At 40.6% G+C, this 20,778-nt stretch overlaps 2 protein-coding genes across 2 annotated transcripts in view; one reads left to right on the plus strand and one right to left on the minus strand.

The window, feature by feature from the left end:
* The window catches only part of PPHLN1 (periphilin 1), a 37,312-nt gene extending 36,207 nt beyond the window's left edge, over positions 1–1,105 (plus strand). The window contains exon 9 of the mRNA XM_056847625.1: positions 818–1,105. Coding sequence (XP_056703603.1) covers positions 818–1,009 — 192 coding nt within the window. The 3' untranslated portion in view covers positions 1,010–1,105. The remainder of the gene's footprint in view (positions 1–817) is intronic.
* A 2,995-nt stretch (positions 1,106–4,100) lies between these two features.
* Positions 4,101–11,562, minus strand: PRICKLE1 (prickle planar cell polarity protein 1). Its single transcript, XM_056847047.1, has 7 exons — positions 11,426–11,562; positions 9,908–10,021; positions 8,645–8,782; positions 8,086–8,289; positions 7,660–7,846; positions 5,632–6,492; positions 4,101–4,984 (listed from the first exon to the last, which is right to left on the minus strand). The coding sequence occupies exons 1-7, from the start codon at positions 11,543–11,545 to the stop codon at positions 4,140–4,142; spliced, it is 2,469 nt and encodes an 822-aa protein (XP_056703025.1). The 5' UTR covers positions 11,546–11,562; the 3' UTR covers positions 4,101–4,139.
* Between the last annotated feature and the right edge of the window lie 9,216 nt (positions 11,563–20,778).

Genomic DNA, 20,778 nt, shown 5'->3' on the forward strand with positions numbered 1-20,778 from the left:
TGCAGCTGTAATACACTTATATAGCTATGTTGCATTTTTAGATCAGTTTGTTCTCCTAATACCTTCAGTATCTAAACTAAAATAGATGCCAGAATTAGTATACCACCCGCAGAAATGGCAAAGTACGTTAATTTTAAAAGGTCTTTATTGAATGACTTTAAAAATGTATTTACGTTACATACTTGGATGAAGATTTAATGGGCTGCAGCTTGTTTAAAGGCATTTATGCATTTTACATTGTCGTTTTGTTTTTGGATTGCGAGTTTGACTTGAAACCCTATTTTAACTTATGCTTGATCTTAGGATACGCTCTATTCAACTTGCACTACTAATTTGTGCCAAATTCAGATGCTGTACTTACTAAATAAAAATCACATTTGGGGGCCGTGGCTCAGTGGTAGAGCATCTGCTTGGCATGCAGAAGGTCCCAGGTTCAATCCCTGGCATCTCCAGTTAAAGGGATTAGGCAAGTAGATTATATGAAAGATTTCAGCCTGAGACTCTGGAGAGCTGCTGCCGGTCTGCTGCTGCCGGACAATACTGACTTTGATGGGCCAAGGGTCTGATTCAGTATAAGGCAGTTTCATGTGGTCATAAGAGCCTGTAGAACAATTCTAGTCCTATCTAGTCCATCTGTAGGAACATGGGTGAGGATTGACAGCTGCATCTCCATTTTTCAGTTTTGTGTGCTTTGTGTCTACAGGTCTGGTTACAAGTTGCGGTAGCCTTTTAGTCTGTTACAGTTGAATTTGGAATGGAGTTGTTAAACAGTCAAAATTAAGTTTTATTTCATGAACTTCTCAAATTGTTTTTCTAGGTCTACAGGCAAGATTGTGAAACGTTTGGCATTGTAGTGAAGATGCTGATTGATAAAGACCCTTCATTAGAAAAACCCATCCAGTTTTCCTTGAGACAAAACTTGCATGAGATTGGTGAGAGATGTATTGATGAACTTAAACACTTCATTGCAGATTATGATTCTGCCAGTCAAGAATTTGAAGAACAGTAAAATCAAGTCTGGATTGTTAACATTATGTAAATACTACTTGTTTAAAAGTACTGAATTCACATAAACATCATACAGCAGAATTTTTCCTTTGGTCAAAGTTAAATTCAGAACATATTTTATGATGTGATCCCTTTGCCAAGGTGTAACCCATTCATTGATTATTCACTTTCGTATCTAGGTTCCGATTAAGAATCATATGCTGTTTGACTTTCTGAATTGGAAATAGATAGGGGTAGGTCCTAAGAGTGGACTTCTGCTCAAACAGCTGTTGTAGCTTCTGCCCCTTTCCCCAAGCTCAAGGTCTTTTAGGAATGCAGTGTGGGGTGTGTTGTAGAAAGGCTACAGCTAAGTGGATTCTGTTAAAAACTGGACCCTCCCCCCTTTATTGGAAGCAAATGTTTCCTTTTTGACCAAGAAGCCATTTGGATCCATCCCATCATATTTAAACAATATTGAATGTTAATTTGAGATGGCGTTCCTTTTGAACGTGTTTTAAGTGTCATTTCCCAATTACTGAAACAGTCTAATGACTATTGAATACAGTACTGGCGAGAGAATAACAGTTCATTAATTTTATTAACAGTGTCTGCAGGAAGTAATTGTGCAAGTTTATGTATTATATGTATATGATACTTGTGGCTGTCTTTAAGTAGAATACCTTTTCAAGTTGTGTTGTAACTTTGAGTAAACCATTGTTGAAGAGTCTCAATCTAGTTTTATTTTGGAGTTACTGATTTTTGTAATTGAAATAGCCTATAATTAAAAAAAGTTCCAAAACAATCTTACAATGCTTGCATTTCCTTGATCCAGATCCCATAGTGCTAGCTACCTAGGTTTGGAGCCAGAGAACGGAAAATGGAATGTAATTTGTGGAACTGATCACTGCCACTTTCATCCCTAATCCATCTCTACCCCCAAAAAGCATTGTTAGGAATGGCATGGGATGTACTAAAGGAGGCTGCACATGGGAAAGTAATTAGAAATCATTGTGTACCTGCCTGTGTACTGTTCCCAAGAGCCCCTGAACCCTTGGTGGGGTGTAGGAAGGAAGTTCATGATGATGTTTCACTAATTCCACTTTGCTTATACAAGGGACAATTTCTTGAATACAACAAACAGCACTGTTAACCTTCCTTGACATAAAACAGTGGAATACGAAAATGCCATATACAGTGAATCATGGGAATGGTTTCCCTGTGCATACACACAACCATCCTGGAATGATCTTGTATGGGCAATGGAGCAGCTAGTATAGCATATACTAAGACGGTGCTTCAATTGTTGTCTCTGCTATAAGCCATTCTGTTTTACATTGTATGACATATGAGAGTGTAATGCTGACCCTGTAAGGATTATAGCAGCATAATGTATGTGAACATTAGCCTTTGGTTTCTAACATATGTTAGAGCAGGAGTCCCCAGCATGGTGCTTGTCAAGTGTTTATAGAAAGTGGGTGGGGCCTATGCCCAGCAAGGATTGTTTGGCCATTGGAAACCTGATTGGTTGTACAGATTTTTAAACCATTGTTTTGCTCTCAGCTGCCACCACAGTACAAGGATCTTCACTGTGTGACTGAAGGTAAGCTGTGGCATTTTGTGACTCCCCCCACCATGCTGTGTCAGAATTCCAAATGTGCCCTCAGGCTAAAAAAGGTTGGGGATCCCTGGTGTTAGAGTCTCATGAACAGTAGATAGACCTACTGCTGCCACAGTGGTAGGGTACAAATGTGATGACAGTGATTTGCTTAGTTACATGCAAAAAACAAAACTGAATTTCAATAACTGTAAAGCGAGGCAGAATTGAGATTGTATAAAATCCCAGCTTCACCTATATATCAACAAGGCCTTAAAGAGCCTTCTCTGTGATGGAGGGTTGAATAAGTTCCAAGTTTAGGGCTTTTTAGAAAAGGAACTGAAAATGAAATTACCAGTACTATATTGTATTTCATATAAAGCTTATGATGCAGCTATTGGAACTTTGTGTATTGCCTTCCATAGAGAAACAGTGACATCAGATTGTGTCTGTTTTGGTGGATTTATATATTCCATATTGGTATGGTATAGTTTTTTACATTTTTACAATATAATTTTCTTGACCCATAAATAATGTCTTTAATGTTTAAAAGGACCATAGCTTAAACAATATTTACATAGCTCTACCATGCATACAGAGCTTTAGTGTCAGAAAAATTAAACATTTTGCTAATATAAACTTACGGACATTTAACAAACCCTGAATGACTCAAGCTGATGTTACACCCTCAAATAAAACTACGTTTGAATTTTAACAAGTGTCTTGCAATTCAGGGATATAAAAATAGTCTGTTAAATTTTGACTTTACAATATGTACATTATTTGCAGTGTTAAGTTAAGAATACAGATTGTTATGAAACACTTTATAAATATCAATTGGGCCTAATTGCTGCTCCTACTACATTGGAAACCTGCAATAATGTTTCAAATATACAGGAATCTCAAACTTGGTTGCACAATAGTTCTGTATAATAAGCAGGCTAACTGACTTAATGCAATTAACTTACACACCATATTTAAGTAGTTGCTGAAGGGCAAAACACATTTTATGTTAAACAGTTGTCATAATGAGGATAATCCTATCCTCAAATAATGAAATAGAATAAATTGGCTGAATCCTGGCATCCATTGTTGACTTATATTGAAAAAATATGTTATATAGCATCAAAATTAGTTGGGCTACATTAATACAGTTGGTGAGTAGCTGAATGAAGAGTGGAGTAAAAAATAGTGTGTAGATATTCTTCTGTTGTTTGACTTAAATAGACAACTGAAGCAGATGAGTGAGGTCTAAACAATATTGCATTTTTCCTGGGATTTCACATAATCCAGCAAAAAAAAAAAAAAACTATTTAGAATTCAAACTCTCCATTTGTTGGTATAGCCCAAAAGAGTACATCTAAGCAGCATGATAAAGCCTATTTTCAATTTACTCTTACGTTACTGCAGTCTCCTGCTTGTTAGATTATTCAGTACCTTGACTGAACATGGGAAGGACCTGCGTGCCTCTATAGTTTCACACAAAGTAATTTAAGCTATCTATCTACATAACATTTAAAAACAGTATAGGCACATAACTCATAGTTACTAGTAAAGCTTAAGAAATTATGCAGTTTTTGCCTTTGTGTGCTTTTCGCTTTTTGGGTTTTGTTGCTCTTTGTCCAAATGGAGAACTGGGAAGTTCAGCAGTTGGACTAGAAAGGTCATCTGTATAATAGGGATATCTCACTGATCGGGGCTGTGGAATGGGCTGTCCTAAAAAGTAACCTTCCTCTTCTGAATCAGATGATGATGATGTTGAACACCAAGAGTCTTCCTCATCACCAAAGAATCCAAAAAACTGGTCCTGATGGTTCCTCATTACATAGTCTGAAGAAATACGGCTGTACGGGCTGTATGGGTTTGGAGTATATGCTCGAATAGTATGAGGACTTTTATTATGAATTAATTTCTCATAGTCCTGAGGGGAATAAAAATTAAGTCTTTCCTTTGGCAAGGGTTTTCTTTCTGCAGCTAAGTGAAGTGCATTATCAGACCTAGACTTTCTACTCTTCCTGCGCCGATGTTGCTGTCTAGTTCCAAGGTCTTCAAACTGGTAAACTCGCCGTCGAGTCCTTTCACTCATGGGAGGCTGACGAATTTCAAGGTTCTCATAGTTTCCATTATCAATGACATCATCTGAAAACTTAACCTGCTGAGGTCTAGTCTGTGATTTGGACCGTCTGAGAACTGGCATATGTATTGGCTTTTCATCTGGCAGTGCCTTGCCTTGACATAATTCAGAACTTAAACTTTTTAAAGACTCTGTACTCCTGTGAAGCATTGAGGAATTCAGGGTTCCCATGTTACTCATTTTCTCACAGTCATCTACCTCCAGCTCTTGGTATGTTTGCAAAGAATACAAAGATGGTCTTGGTATGACTTCTCCATCTACAGAAGCACCTAAGGGGAAAATGTTATGAAATATATTTAATGTCTCTCCCATCTTTCACACTTGTAGTGCTAACAGTCAAGCACTGAAGAAATATACAAAGTTCTTTTAAAAATTTTAACTGAAGTAGAAATTCATGTTCTGATTATAGAGAAGAGTGAAGTAAAGGACAGTGACAGATCACTCAGCTATTGCCAAGTAATGATCCCCTTAAAATTACTGGAAAAAATAATTGGAACTTTCACTTCCCTTTCACATTTCTATAATTAGAACCGCACTATCAATAATAGTCCCTTTACCACTACGTTTTTGAATTCCTCCCTGTCAAGATCAGCTAAAGCAAAGGACAAGACAACATTACACATAGTAAATTGTTTCTTCAAGTTGCATGAATCCCCTGCCTTCTGCTCAACTGATCTACATGAAAAAGGGGAGAAACCAATATGTATCTGGTCACTGCTGAATGATACTTTGGTAATCCTCAGATATTCCCCTTCCCTTAAGTGGGATGATATCAGCACAGCAAAAATAATAGTAATCAAGCATAACTTCATTCTATTCCTCTTCACAGAACTCAATCACTTATCTGTTAGCATTAAAACTAGGTGTAGATTAGACCATAGTTATGCTTTCCAAATGAACCCTCAAGTCATCTTACCTGTAATATTGGACAAAGCCAGTGAATCCACTGAATCTCTAACACACTGCTCCTGTTTCAGGTCTGATAAACATTCCAGTGAATTATCATACCATTGCTTTTGGTCACATTTATACCTAGTTGCACTGTGTTCCATGTCCAGCTCTTGGATTTTCCTGTTGCTGGCAGGGCCTGGATGGCTGCCATAAGCAGAGTCCCCAAGCCCATCTTGGGACTGAGCCCAGTACATATCTGACTGGTATTTCTTACTTGCCAGGCTTTGGCTAGTTTTCTTTAACTCAGATCTTCCTTTAACCATGCTTTCAGAAACCCACTGTTCATTTGCTCTAGCATTTACTTCCACTGGCTGCTGCAAGAGACTTTTATCACCAAACTTAAGGAGTAGCTGAGTCATATAGTCTTCATGTTCAGCCCATTCTTCAGGATCGTCTGGAATTTCTTGCTCCCCTCTTCCTTTCCAGAGGTCTTCATCAACGAAGCCCATTCCTTGCCTCGAAAGGCTTAAGTCATCCAGTTTCCTTGAAAGGGTGTCATCAGCCGTGCTCGATAGGCCAGGGAATTTGTAGTTCAAAGCTGGGGAAAGGAGAAGGGACTGTCTGCACTGATCTGCTGACCGACTGCTTTTCCCCATACGAACACTCCTCCTGGAGTCCCTTGAGCGGGCCGACTGAAAAGCAGAGTCAGAAGAGTCAGAGGCATGAACATCTTCTCCCAGACTGCATGACTTGGAGCAATAAATCTGTCCTTGCTTGGGAAGGAAAGGAGAGCCAAGTAGGGAAACTTTGCAGTGAGCACAAGAAAAGCAAGTTTCTGTGGCATGCCAATGCTGTCCATCATAAGTCATCTGAGCATGATCAACCCCTGTCAAGAAGATATGAACAATTACTTTTTATGTATGTTTGATTGGTATCTATTCCCTGGGTTTCTTTAAGCACTAAGTCATACTGATGTTATTTCACTTAAAAACGTTTATATGCCACCTCTTCAGAGACCTGCTCAAGGCAGCTCACAAAATAAAAGGTAAAATCCTGAAAACATAATCTCATTTGAATTACAAACCATAGAAAAACACATGAAAACCTAGATGCATTACACTTTTTGCAGATGAAATCATCCTTAATAGCAATCCACAGGCAGATTGTAAAAAACAATTTAAAAGATCAAGCCCTACTTAAAAGCCTGGGTAAAAAAGAAATGCTTTGGCCTGGTGCCTAGAAGACTGAGGATGAAGTGCCAGACAAGCCTCAAGAGGGAGGGAGGTCATTCTGCAGGTGAGGTGCCACAACTGAAAAAGCCCAGTCTCTGGTAGCCACCTGCCTAATCTCTGAAAGCCAGAGGCACAGAGAGCAGGTCTTGGGAAGAGGATTTTAACTGTAGGCTGAATGGTACAGGAGGATAGTCCTTCAAGCACCCTGGTCCCAAACCCGTTAGGGCCTCGTTAGTAATAATCAGCCCTTTGAATTGTGCCCAGAAACAGATCTTTCAGCACTTGGGTGATATGATCCCTGTATCCAGCATGACAGTAGCCCCCAACTTATACACAAGCACATGCACACTCACATGGCTGCATGTCAATGCACTTGAAGTGAGGATAGCAAGGGAACTATAGTCAATAAAATACTATTTTAATGACATAAAATGTTGATTATAAAATTATAGAAGCATTTTATCCAAAACTCATTTGTTGTTTGTTTCTACTGCTTTAGAAAGCTACTTCTCTGAAATCTGGCCCTATTAGCAGGCAGCACAAAAAAGGGAAAACTGACAGAAATCCAATCCCCAACAAACTTGCATGAACTCTTATTCCAAAGGTGTGGTGCAGGGGGCTATAAGGGAAACAGTAGCAGTCCATTCAATGAACTCATTCCATTCAGAGTTCATGGGATGCAACCCCTTATATGCCCTGTGAGTGTGAGTTATATGCAATTTTAGACATCTTTGTCTTATTGAAGCTAAACTATTTTCAAGTTTGACCTACTAGGCCAGTTTGTACTGTAAACATTTTTATGTTTTAAGGTACAAAATTACCTATGTGTTCCCCACAAGTCTCACAATACTCCGCATACAGGGACTCAAAACAGCCACAGCAGAATGGACGTCCATCTTTCATAATGTATCTTTGTCCTCCAAGGATGGTCTCACACTCCAGGCAACAAAAATGTTTCATGTGCCAGTGGCGACCTTCTGCTTCTGTACATTCATCAGCAAAGATAATCTAAAAAAAAGATTTTAGGCAAAAATAAAAGGCTAAGCAAGAGAGTCAAGCTACTGCATTTAAGCCAACAGCTTGCAAACAATTTTCCTTCTGTTTACTATTGGAACATTTAATTTGCGAGAAACTAAGCCACATAAACCTTGGTTTTTAGAAGACTTCAAAAATTAGTTGCTTAATTGAGCAAGCAACGTTTGTTTATTTCTCCAGTTTAAGTATTATTGAATTGCAGGATTTCTTACCTCATCACATGCTGAACAGCGTGGCTTGAGGAGTTCAGCATGGTGTCTACCACAATGAATTTTTCCATCATGGTAGAAATAGATTAAGTCAACAAGAAGTTCATTGCATGTAGAACACACAAAACAGGATGGATGCCAGCACACTCCAGGTCCTGCTCTTGACGCAAACACTGCAACTTCACCGCCATTTATTTTTGTACCACACTGAAAATAAGAGACAATTGAAAGATTGTCCATTTTATGAATAGCTGTTATCCCCCATAACCTTTTTTTTCCGTCTTCCAAGCATCACAGTCTATCAGCATATTCTACCTTGATATCTTACCTTAAACTTTTCTAGGAAAGAATGGCTTTCAGAGCATACCTATGTGAGTATGGTTTGACCATTTTTCTAACCTAAAACAGCTGAGCATCATACTGTTAGGCAGGCATTACTCAAACCATAGTAGACCATTAACTGTGATTCTAAAGTAGTTCTGAGAATCCTGCATTACATAGTTGAGTGTATGAGCATTAAACCACACCAGCATTAATTTAATTTGGATAATACAAATTTTACCTGTTCACAAAGTGTATGCATTACTGCTCTTGAGAGTAATTTGACTGTGCCTCGTCCCAGTGCTTCCTTCTTACGTTGTGAACTAAATATCTGAAGTTCCTTCTTTTCTTCTTCACTTAAAGATTGACAATATCGAATCTTCAACAAAAGAAAGTGATACCAATGTTACAAACTAGTGTCTGGATTTATTTTTTAAAAACTGACAGTTAAGCAAACACATGCAAGAAGAACTGCATAAGCATCTAGCCTTATCAGATGTTTTCATCATGTTGAAAGCATTATTTGGTAGTGAAATTGGATGAAGCAAATCACTGTGAACCCAACATGTTAAAGGATTCAGATCTGCATTGCATTCAGTTTAGCAATTACAGATCAAGCGTAACACAACCTAGTTTAAGCACAGAACTCTTTCCAGGTTGTTAACAATATAGTATGTAATAGTGAGGTTGTCAAAATATAGTATGTAATAGTGAGGTATTGGCAAGCTGTAGGAGTCTGACAGTAGATTATTTTCTCACATACTCTAAAGCCTGGCTAGATACACAGCACTGACTCACACACTTGTAATATGATGAGTAATATAATAAGTAAGGGCAGTCTGGGAAAACATTATTTTAATGTATGTATTTACTTCATTTGTACCACACCTTTCTCCCCAATTGGGATCCATCAATACATCATCCTCCTCTCATCCATTTTATCCTCAGTACAACCCTGTGAGGTAGGTTAGGCTATGTGTGTGATTAACCCAAGATCACCCAGAAAGCCTTCATGGCAGAGTGGGGATTCCAATCTGGGTTTCCCAGATCCTAGTCTCACGCTTGTAACCACAACACCACATAGATAACAGGCTGCTTTACGAGTGGGTAAGGAACTACCTGCCTCTGCAAGCACACCCACTTTGTTTCTATGAGTTACTGTTGTTAGCATGCCTTCTCCTCCTAAAGCAGATTTGTTCTCCATGTCTGTATCAGGAATGACTGGATTGTTCAATAACATCCAATGCAGAGGTGCAGCAGAATTACTTTCCCCCAGATGAGGCTGCTTGGGAGACCAGATTAAGAATCATGTACAACAGCCAGATTTTTTGTGTGCATAGATTACTTTGGGGTCAAACTTTTTAAAAAATCATTCTGACACACTGTCAGTTCTCTCACAGCAAATAGTCTGAGAATTACTGCCATAGTCTGAGAAACCAAATTGCCTGTTGCACACACAGGAAGTTATTTAGCAGGGCAAAATGTGCATGAACAAATTTCTTACTTCGTTATCATGGGGGGGAAGCTGATAAAGCAGCTGTTTAATTCTGTGTTTCTCTCCAGGACTGTTAACATAAGGGACCTTCTCCTCTGACAAACAGGCAAAGTACAGCTGTACCTGAATTGGAGAACAGAAATAAGAGTCAGGCCCTCCCCTGAAAGAATCGTTCATCTGTTACCTCATTTCCAGCCGGATCAGGAGTGAACTTGCTCACTGTTTCGCAAAATTTTCATTGATCTTAACAGAAAGCATTACACTTTTTTTTGGCCTTATCTTAGATTTTGTTTACAAAGAGAACTAAGGTCTGAGGAGGGGGGTTGATTTTTCTTTTTTTACTTCAACTCTTCAGCAGAGTTTGCATTCCTCTAGCTTGAAGATAACCAGATGAGCCAGCTCAGCAGAACAGGATTGCCTGAGATAGCTAGCACCCAGCTGTTGAATTGCTGTTCTGGAATGTAGCAACAATTAGGGGTGCCATAAATTATGCACATCAAATTTACACCCCCTTCAGGGACAATCAACAAGTCTGTTAAAATTCCACGTTTCTTTCTGCATTTTAACACACAATGTGTGAAGCTCTTCAGAGAACGACTGCTATATTGACAAGCTTGATTTGCTCAACGTATTTTATAGGCTGAAGAGGCAAATGCTGTTTTGTAACCTTTTCATCAGGTTTATTATTTCTATGCCAACTTCTGTTAGAACTTTTTGCATTGTTGTTTTGGGAAAAGATGCATACCTCCATATTTATTCCTAATGCAAGTTACTCAGAATACTGTCCTTTTTTTCAGTTAAAAAAAAAAAAGCCATGGCTCAAAACTATGAAGCGGCTATCTAGACAATCCATTTGTTTGCTTTTTAATTACATCAGGAGAATTATTTGTAAATAAGCAAGTACAAAACAAGCTTCTTTTAAACTCAGTAGAGGTTCTGATTTTCTGGTGTTTACAACTTGCTTCAAAGCTTAAAAATAAGCATTTCGCAAAATTGTTCCTTTTTGCTGGACTCAACAGATGCTCTAGTTATGGGATTGATAAAAATACTGATGGGGAGGCTGGGGGTGTAAGACACCCTAGATAGGAAAATTATTTTCAAAAATAAGATTACATTTATAGCTAACTCTAAATGAAAGAACACGGAAAGGAGCATTTATATGTTTTTGTAATGATTTTACAAAAAAACAACAGAAATGCCATGAAACCTTTTTCCCTATGGACCGATACACCAAGAAACGATTATTTCCTACTGTGTTGTACTGACATTAGCTTACCCATTAACATCACCCATTAACATTTTCATGCTTATTAATTCACAATAATACTATCATTAGTTAAACATTTAAGAGAATTCTTAACTTCTTTACAACAATATCTCAGTGGGACAAAAATAAACCAAAGAGATAAAAACCAGAAGCAACCTTGACTACATTTTCCTTTAACAAGTCATCAGTCAGAGGTGAACACAGGCACAGAATTACTGGCCTCTGATAAGCTTCAAAGAGATGGCAGCATTTGCTTCTACCTGCTCAGGTCTAAGACCTGGAGGCACCCAGGCATATTCTTCCAAGGCACAGCCGGAGTCATCGTCAGATGTTGAGCTTCTCTGGAAACCATATGTCAGGTTGCAAACTTTCGGTTCCATTTCCAAAAGGCACACTGTCAGTGGAGTAGCGTGAAGATATTCAATTGCAGATCATCAATTAAGTGTTCTGGAAAAAAATTTCAAAAGCGAAATGTTAAAATAAAAGGCACGATTGTTGTTGTTGTGTTTTTAAAAATAACATGTTAACAATGGTATTTGGTACAAATATATATATTATGTGTTAATAGTCCAAAGAGGTTAAGAAAACAACCTTGTTTTTCAAATAAACAATTTTGTTTTTAATCACCTCTTGGTTCTAACAATTTAAAGCCCAACATCCAGAAACCAAAACATGAAAAAAAAATTCTGTCTACTGCCAAGTACAATGGGGAAATGTACAATGGGAGTACAATGGGGAAAATAAGACATATATACTATATAGCATGGACATACAGAAATAAGAAAAGACTGCATGAAAGTATTAAGCAGCAAAAGTTTCCATTTAGGCTTATTTATTTAGCTACCCTACTTTTCTCCCCGGGGCGGACCCAAACAGCTTACAGTATCATTCTTCCCTCCTTCCAAAATGTTTACATTTTATATCTCTTAACCTACTCAGAATACTAATTTATGAATCAATATGTTCTCTAAATAGCAATAGTAGCTAAAGTTCATATTACAAATTGTTCAAAAGCTCAGCATACACAAAGTATTCATAGTTAAGGTTCACTTCCAATTTACAGTGCAATCCTAAACAAAGTTGCAACTTTCTAAGCCCACTGACTTCCATGAATTGAGAAGGGTAAAACTGCTTAGGGTTAAATCTGCAGTATCTTAACAATGCTGTTGGATAATAGTAAAAATTTGTCTTCTAAAATATGAATTGAGAGCCAGCGTGGAGTAATGGTTAAGGTGTCAGAGTAGGACCTGGGAAACCCAGGTTCAAATCCCCACTCTGCTATGGAAACTTGCTGGGTGACCTTGGGCCAGTCACACTCTCAGCCTCGACCCTGGCAAGTATTTGGATGGGAGACCTCCAAGGAATACCAGGGGCATGACATGGAGGCAGGCAAGGGCAAACCACTACTGAAAGTCTTTTGCTTTGAAACACCTATGGGGTCATCATAAAGCAGCTATAACTTGAGGCAAAAAAAAAAAGATATGAATCGTTATGAAAGCTATTCTTCTACTGATTTCCTAACAAATGAACTATAGCAAAAATTATCCGACAGAAGTGGTATCAAATGCCTATCTACAAAGATTAAAAAGCACAAGGAGTGGGAACTGAGACAATCAAATAGCATGTTTGAGTAATCTCCCATGAAAAGTATTCCTGCAGATAGCAAGAGCTATCCTAGAACTATCCTCCTTGGCATGCTAGTTGTCCACAGCAGGGGATTTCTCATATGCAGAAGAATCTGAAGCATGTATTCTCAAATCCACAAACTCTGCACTATAATACCAAATGACAGACAATGCCACAGCAGAGTCACATGTCCCAGGTATGTATTATATTCCAACATGTAGCCAAGCTTTTCTGGATGCATCAGCATATCGTATGCTGAAACCAGCTTTTCCAAGAAAAACTTGCTTTGGAGTTCAGTGAAGGTGAAGGAACTTGCTGACATATATCTGACCAGAATAACCATTGCCCATTAAGAACCATGATGGCACATAGCTTTAAAACGTGTGAGAATCCAGACACTACTGATAATAATTATGTATATTTCCAGGATCCATTTGTACTATCAATGCTGCAACTAAAACGGTTGATAATGTAGAAGAAGTCACTGTTTCCCCACACCAAGGCATCTTCTGCACAGTTGGACATCTGTAAGAAAGATTGTGGAGTACTTTGAATTTTGTTTAATTTCATTAAACCAATCCTTCCTTCCTAGGCAATGAACAGTAAATTTGGACACTATGTACAAGTCAAAGCTAATAACAATAACAACAGGTTTGCCAAGGCTAAATTTGGTCCACGTACACTACAAATATCCCCAAGTTATAATCGCCTATCCACCCCTCCCTTTCCTTTTGTTTTCTTGCATGAACTTCCTGACCTTTCTATGCAATCTGATAGCTCTTCTCAGTAAAAAAAAAAAAAGAGAGAGAGAGAGAGAGAGAGCTGGAAGCAAAAAAAAATCTTAGCAATGATATTTTGATGGAACTGGCTATCTTTATGCTCCAAATTATTCTAGAGTTAGGAAGATTCATATCCAGTACCACAAACTGATCAAAATTGAATTGTTAAACTCTGATATACAGCCAAGATTCACTAGAGTTTAAAATGCTGCTTAAACAATACCTTTAAGACAAAAATCAAGTTTAAAGTCCTGCATTAAATTAGATTCTGGGCAGATTATACTTGGTTGGCACTAACAGTCTAAATATCAAAGAGGAGTCCAACAACAAGCATATTTTAGCTGAGAAATAGTTGACATTATGTATATATTGATATTATGGCATTGATATTTTAAGTTGGGTACCCAAGGTTGGGTGAAAAGAAAATATATATAAGTCTATGTATAAATACTGAAAGTATAATTTATTAGAAGCGCTATGTAAAAGTTAAAATTATTTAAAAGCATTAAAATAGCACAATGGCATTTCCTGAGGTTGATAACTGTAACCACATACCAAACGCATTTCGGCCTATGGGGCCTTCATCAGTGGTTAATTAAAACCCTTGTTAAGCCTGCACACATTTACAGAAATACATTAATAAACGCAAACAGTTCAAACCCAAACAGTTCAAACCCAACCAGGTTGATACCTGCACACATAGTATATGAGAGATATATACTAACCAGTATTACAACTAGAACCTATTATACCAGATGTTTGAGTAATTGGGAATAGATTTTACAGCATATACACATGCCTGGTTGGTTTTGAACTGTTTGTATTTATTAATGTATTTCTGTAAATGTGTGCAGGCTTAACAAGGGTTTTAATTAACCACTGATGAAGGCCCCATAGGCCGAAATGCGTTTGGTATGTGGTTACAGTTATCAACCTCAGGAAATGCCATTGTGCTATTTTAATGCATTTAAATAATTTTAACTTTTACATAGCGCTTCTAATAAATTATACTTTCAGTATTTATACATAGACTTATATATATTTTCTTTTCACCCAGCGTCTGTTTTTAGGTTGGGTTTTATTCCCCTCCTTTTTTTCTTGCATTGATATTTTACCGTACGTTTCATGAAGTAGAATATGATGTGCAAACTTGTAGTTTAATAATACATCTTCCTAGAAAGCTTAACCATAGAAAGACCAATCCAGTAAATTTTTGTTCTTACTTTACTGTCAGTTTGGACTGAGATTTTTGCCAGAGTTATATCAACTAGTCTAAACTGTCATAGATTGAAAAAATGCTGACAGTGCATTCCTGAGCAGAATGGCTGCGCCCGTCATAGGAGGCAGCGCAACTGAGCTGCCTCCAAAGGAGGTTTCGCCGAAACCTACTTGCAGCAGGAAAAATCCGTGCAACAGGGGTGTTCCTGGCCCGAAAGGGCTTTGGAGCTCGCCTAAAGGCAGCTCCTCCCCCAGCCTGGCGCTGGAATGCCCTGGGAACGCCCTCCCGGGGACAGTGCACGAAAGTGCACCGTCCAGATGCTGGTGCGAGGCTGTGCCGCGTTCCTGGGCCCGGAGAACAGCATCTGGGCCTCCCTGCCAGAGTAAGTGGGACAGCCGGTGGCAGCCATCCTACTTACGCCAGCGCAGCCCCTTTTCTGCCTCCTGAGGTCTTTCGGCCAAAGAGCTCAGGAAGGCGCTGTAAGTTTCCTTTACTTGTAGGTCAACTGGTTTAATAAAGTTATCATACAAAAATTATGTTTTATGGAGAAAGCAAGTCACCAATTTCTCCCATGGATTTTCTTCCTCTTGTGGCTGGCTCAAAGTTACTGCCACCCTAAGAAGTCATGTCATGGGAACCAGCTGAGCCCAGTGGTAGCACTGCAGAGGCCTGGCTTGGCTTAGTGTAGGCATCATCTTGTGCTATTGGCAACAGAGAGCAAAATGAGCCACAGTGGCACAACCAACACCTCTGGTTCTTGCCAGTAGCAGTGACAGTCTACATCTGGGGGGGGGGGGGAATGATGGGCTGCCAGCTAGGAACAAGATGGTCTCTGGTGGAGCCGGCACTTAAGTTTGCCAGTGTGGCAGCAGTGCAGATATGGGAACAGTGGCAGATACAAGCTACACCCTTTACCTCTTCCCATGGTGGTGCCCTGAGCCATGGGGAAAGGCGGGGTATCAATATTTTAATTCATACATATCTGTGGTGCCTCAAATGGATGCTTGTGCTATTAAAGCATTTAGCATCTTTTATATATCTTTTTTTATGCATAAGTGGTAAGTTACTTGAACGGCAGATTCAAGACTAAGATGTTTACCTCACTGCAGTTAAGTTTTCATCTCTTTATATGCTAGTTACATCATGCTAAATATATTCATATATTAGAAGGAAGGCAGAAAGCGGTCATTACATGATGATACTCCCTTGCCTTATTTTTTTGAAACTTGGACCAACACGACTAGCTAACAAAAAAGTATTACATGGCTTTTTTTTGGATTTTTCTTTGGACCAACATGGCAACCTGCAATCAATAACTGAGTTTTACAGTGTCACCGCTGGGCACACTAACAAAATATTCAAAAATTTATCATTTTACAGGCAAATGGGCATTAAATATAAAATTGGATTAAAGATAAATTTGATTCGGAAGTTTAGATATACACAACAGTGCAAATGTTGAAACTTATTGTCACTTAATATAAACAAGAGACAGAAATCAGGACCAAAAGTTGCTGGACACACAAATTCTAAAAGATTCCTTGTTCTATGTGCAACAGTTGAAGCCAAGTGTGAAACTAGCCCTTATGTTAGGATTTCCAGATCGCTGAGTTTGCTCTGTGGTCACCTCTGACCAGACTGAAGAGGTCACAATTCATAAGGCCACTTAGCAAACATTCCTGCCCATCTCCTGCTGTTTAACTCCATCCTGCAGGGCAAATTGTTTAACAACTTTTTTTTTGTTAAATTGCTTGTTAACAAGGCTATGGGGAATCCAAGATGTATATCACATACATTCATTCACAGCGCAGTGCAACTATAACTGAAAGGGTCAAGACTTGAGGTTAAAAAGCAGGTGTCTGAGTTGACATACATATTAGAATGCAAAACACAATCTTAAAGAAGAAAAGCAGTAATACCACATAGAAACTTCAGTAAATCTGAACATCAGAAGTACTCAGTATCTTTTCAGAACACTTAAAAGGCATGAAGGTGAGTGGGGCTGGTGGGGGGGGGGGAGTTGTAATTCTACACTGATTTTTTTTTTTTACTAAAGCAACCAAAGTAGGAAAAGATGCCATTTCTAATATCAAGTGTGGTTATAAAGAGATTTGAGAACACTCTTCAGAATATCTTCAAATACTGCAAATGCTCATTTGCTCCTCCAAATTACTACATACATGATGCAAAGACCCACAGATTCCAATGGAAGGAAATAAACTGAAAGCTTAAGTAATTAACTGAAAACCAATGAGACTATGGCGCTTGTTTTTGCTGCCTTGTAAAAGCACTGGGTCTACATGTTGTTTGGGGCCATTTGCCTGCACAATAGGATATAAATGAAGGATCTGATGTGGCTCAATGGAAATAAAGCTTGACAAAAACCATGTCGGTATCCTAAGATAGGGAGCAATATCCCAGTGAAGTCATATTCCCTAATAGTTTGCCAGATGAAGAAACCAGGCAAATTTTACTTTTTAAAAGACCCCTATTGATACACGTTTTACATTTCTACTTTAAACAGCAACCATAGGAAACAGCAGCCAGACTTTACTCCAGTGTAAACATATACTCAGGTTTCACCCTGTCACCTGTTGGCTCCTGAACAACTCTTCTTTGTTGAACCTTACAGCACTCAGCTTAGGAAAACGTTTACAAAGAAAACATTTCAGGGAAGTGATAAAGTAGTCAGTGGATCGGTGTAAAAATTATAGTCCAAATTGCTTTTTTTTTAAAAAAAAATTGAAAATGTAAATGTAAACTACTATGGGAGGGAGAATGCTGGCTTCTATTACAGAAAGGATTAATCATGATACAAAGCCATCTACCCTCTGGCACAAACGCACAACTTAATAACTTCCCAAAATAGAAAATCCAGTTAACATCTTTGCTTCCAGAGGTTATCGTGAGATTTCAATGACATTTCTCATGTTTGTTTATGTTATTTATTTTATACCCTGCCCTTCCGCAGAGAGCAAGGCTCAGGGAGGCTGACATCGCATTAAAAAAAAAAAATTAGACAAATTTATTCCACCTATGCAAGCTCTTAGACTGCTACCTTTTAACAGCACAGCTGTCTGGAGGCAATCTCTCTCTTTTTATATATATAATTTTTTATTAATTTTTATAGCATAACACATAAAACAAAAACAAACAAATACAACAAAAAATTATATATAAAAAAATTAACAAAAGAGAATACAAAAGAGTATCTATATATACTTATTAATAGATTCGTAGTTACAAAATTATAAAGACCAAAAAGATACCCCTTCACCCTCCACCCACCTTAAAAAAGTCAATCTCACACAGACCCACTCAGATCCACATGCCACTTACATCTACTGAGCTTCCTTCAAAGTAACCGTGTGTGAGGTTAAACAGCTGCAACACACACACCCCCAGCTTTAAATACTTCAGAAAAGTCTTGGCAGAAATTCCACGGCTCTTTGGCTAAAGCCCACAAGCCATTCCATTCCCAACCAGTCTCCCTCGACTCCCTAAGCCTTTTTTTTTGGGGGGGGGGGTGTCTGATCTATTAGCTTCGAGGCTCTTCTCGGTGCGGTGGGGGCGAGGCAGCGCGCTCCCCAAAGCCGGCCACTCACCAGCGGGCAGGGTGGCGAAGGGCCTCCCTCCGCTCAGCCGCTCTCCGGCGCGCCCCTAGGCAGAGGCTCCCGGGCCGCCGCTGAAGGCTGCTCGGGCAAAAACACAGCACAGCACAGGCATCTCAGCCCCGCGCGCCCCAGGGGGAACGGCCAGGGAGGAAACAGACCCAGACCACCTTCCCAAGACATAGGGCACGGAGGAGGAGGAGGAGGAGGAGGAGGAGGAGGAGGAGGAGGGGCTTCCCAACTCGAGCGCGTGAATGGGGAGGCGAGGCGAGGCTCTCTGGCGAGGCAATCCCACCTCGCGCGCGCACACACGCACGCACACCCCCGCCCGCCAAGGCGGACCCCTTCTAGCCAAGCCTCTTCCCCCCCCCCAACTCCCCTCCGGCTATCCACGCGGAAAGACACACACACACACACACACACACACACACACACACACACACACACCCAGGGCCGGTGCTCCCATTAGGCGAACTAGGCGGTCGCCTGGGGCGCAGACCTGAGGGGCCCCGTTTAAAACCGATTAGCATCGTGGGGGAAAATGGAACTGGCAATTTATATATATATATATATATATATATTATTTTAAGTACCCCAGCAGCGCTGTGGGATAGAATTAATTACAACGTCTTATAAAAAGTTTTGTGCTTTTATTATTCTTTTCTCTACAGGACATCCGTTTTTGAAAACTGGCTAGCAATGGGAGGGGGGCACAGAATAGGGTTGCCTCTTCGCCACTGGCAGGGGTTTTTTTGGGTGGAGCCTGAGGAGGGCGGGGTTTGAGGAGGGGAGGGACTCCAATGCCATAGAGTCCAACTGCCCAACCAGCCATTCCCTCCAGGTGAACTGATCTCTATCGGCCGGAGATCCCTTGCATTAGCAGGAGAGCTCCAGCCGGTACCTGGAGGTTGGCAACCCTAGGGCACAAGTAGCCTTGCCTAGGGCGCGAAAATGACTGGCGCCGGCCCGACCCCCAGCACAGTGGGGAAAGCTGCTTTCTCCCCCCCACCCCCAAGTAAGGGGCAGGGCGGAGGGTCCCCGCAGACACCCCTCCCGGCAGCCTCTCTCAGCCTCGTCGGGCGACGCTTCCGCCCGAGAACAATGGGGGGGTGGGGGGCCGTGTTAGTCTGTCTGCAGTAGTAGAAAAGGGCAAGAGCCCAGGAGCACCTGAAAGACTAACACAAATATTTTTGCTGTGGCTCACGAAAGCTCATACCCTACCAGAAAATATTTTTGCATTTAGAGAGCTGTGGCTCCCGAAAGCTCATACCCTGCCAGAAAATATGTTTGTTAGTCTTTCAGGTGCTACTGGGCTCTTGCCCCGTCCTAGTTCAGTTTAAATAGCTCGGGGCAGGACCTAGCAATGGCTGCGCGAAGAACACTTGGGCCATTCATGCACGGGAGGCTTGGCCTTGGATGCGCCGCTCTCCAGATGCGCACTTCCCCCCTCCGAATTCTCAAAACTCGGCACGGGGAGGGGGGGCTGATGGTTGAGTTTTGAGACTTTGGGTGGGGAAGGGGTATATTTAGAGAGCGGCGCATCCCAGGCCAAACCTCCGTGCATAAATGGCCTTAAAAGGGAATCTCTTCACCGCGCAGAGTGTGTGTGTGTGTGTGTGAAGTGCCGTCAACTCGCAGCCGACTTATGGCGACCCCTTTTGGGGTTTTCATGGCAAGCGACTAACAGAGGTGGTTTGCCAGTGCCTTCCTCTGCACAGCAACCCTGGTATTCCTTGGTGGTCTCCCATCCAAATAATAACCAGGGCCGACCCTGCTTCGCTTCTGAGATCTGACGAGATCAGGCTAGCCTGGGCCATCCAGGTAAGGGCTGAGGCTGTAGTACCCGCACACAAACATTCAGACTGTGTCTCCCCTACTATTTTTCGTCCGCCTGACCCCCCACCCTTCCTCCCCTCTCCGAAATTTCTCCTCCAGGTACAACAGGAGCCTGTCTTCTCTCTCCGCAAAGCTGGCACCCTCACAACCTCTCCTGCTCCCGAGCCTCCTTTGCGCTTCGCCTCCCCAGCCTGCCAAATGCTACGACAGGAGCGTCTCCGGTCATCTCCACAAATGATCCTTCTCTCTCAGGAATTTACTTCTAGCAACACAGTTTCGCTACATTAGGGAGGGCCAAAAATGGCAAGTCTTCCTTAGTGGCAAGTCAGCAAATGTACAGGGAGGAGGTCCGGGTGGCGTCTCCGTTTTCTGTTACCAGTGGTTCCCATTTGAGAATAAAACTGCCCCCCCCTCCACACACACTGTTAGCCGTAAACAGAGATTGATGCACTGCGTCTGTTAAAGGACAAGACTGTAATCTCTCATCTCACTCCAAGAGGCTGATAAAAAGGCTATATAATGTTTTCAGAATCTGTAGGCAT

Source organism: Euleptes europaea, chromosome 3, assembly GCF_029931775.1.
Source record: "Euleptes europaea isolate rEulEur1 chromosome 3, rEulEur1.hap1, whole genome shotgun sequence".
Lineage (NCBI taxonomy): Eukaryota > Metazoa > Chordata > Lepidosauria > Squamata > Sphaerodactylidae > Euleptes > Euleptes europaea.

Bases quoted from the DNA above. Each gene is read 5' to 3' on its own strand.
- PRICKLE1 (XM_056847047.1), bottom strand. From the start codon at position 11,545: ATGGAACCGAAAGTTTGCAACCTGACATATGGTTTCCAGAGAAGCTCA. The intron at 10,022-11,425 runs GTAGAAGCAAAT...TCTCCAATTCAG, and splicing joins CAGGTCTTAGACCTGAGCAG to GTACAGCTGTACTTTGCCTG. The intron at 4,985-5,631 runs GTAAGATGACTT...TTTTCCCCTTAG, and splicing joins GGCTTTGTCCAATATTACAG to GTGCTTCTGTAGATGGAGAA.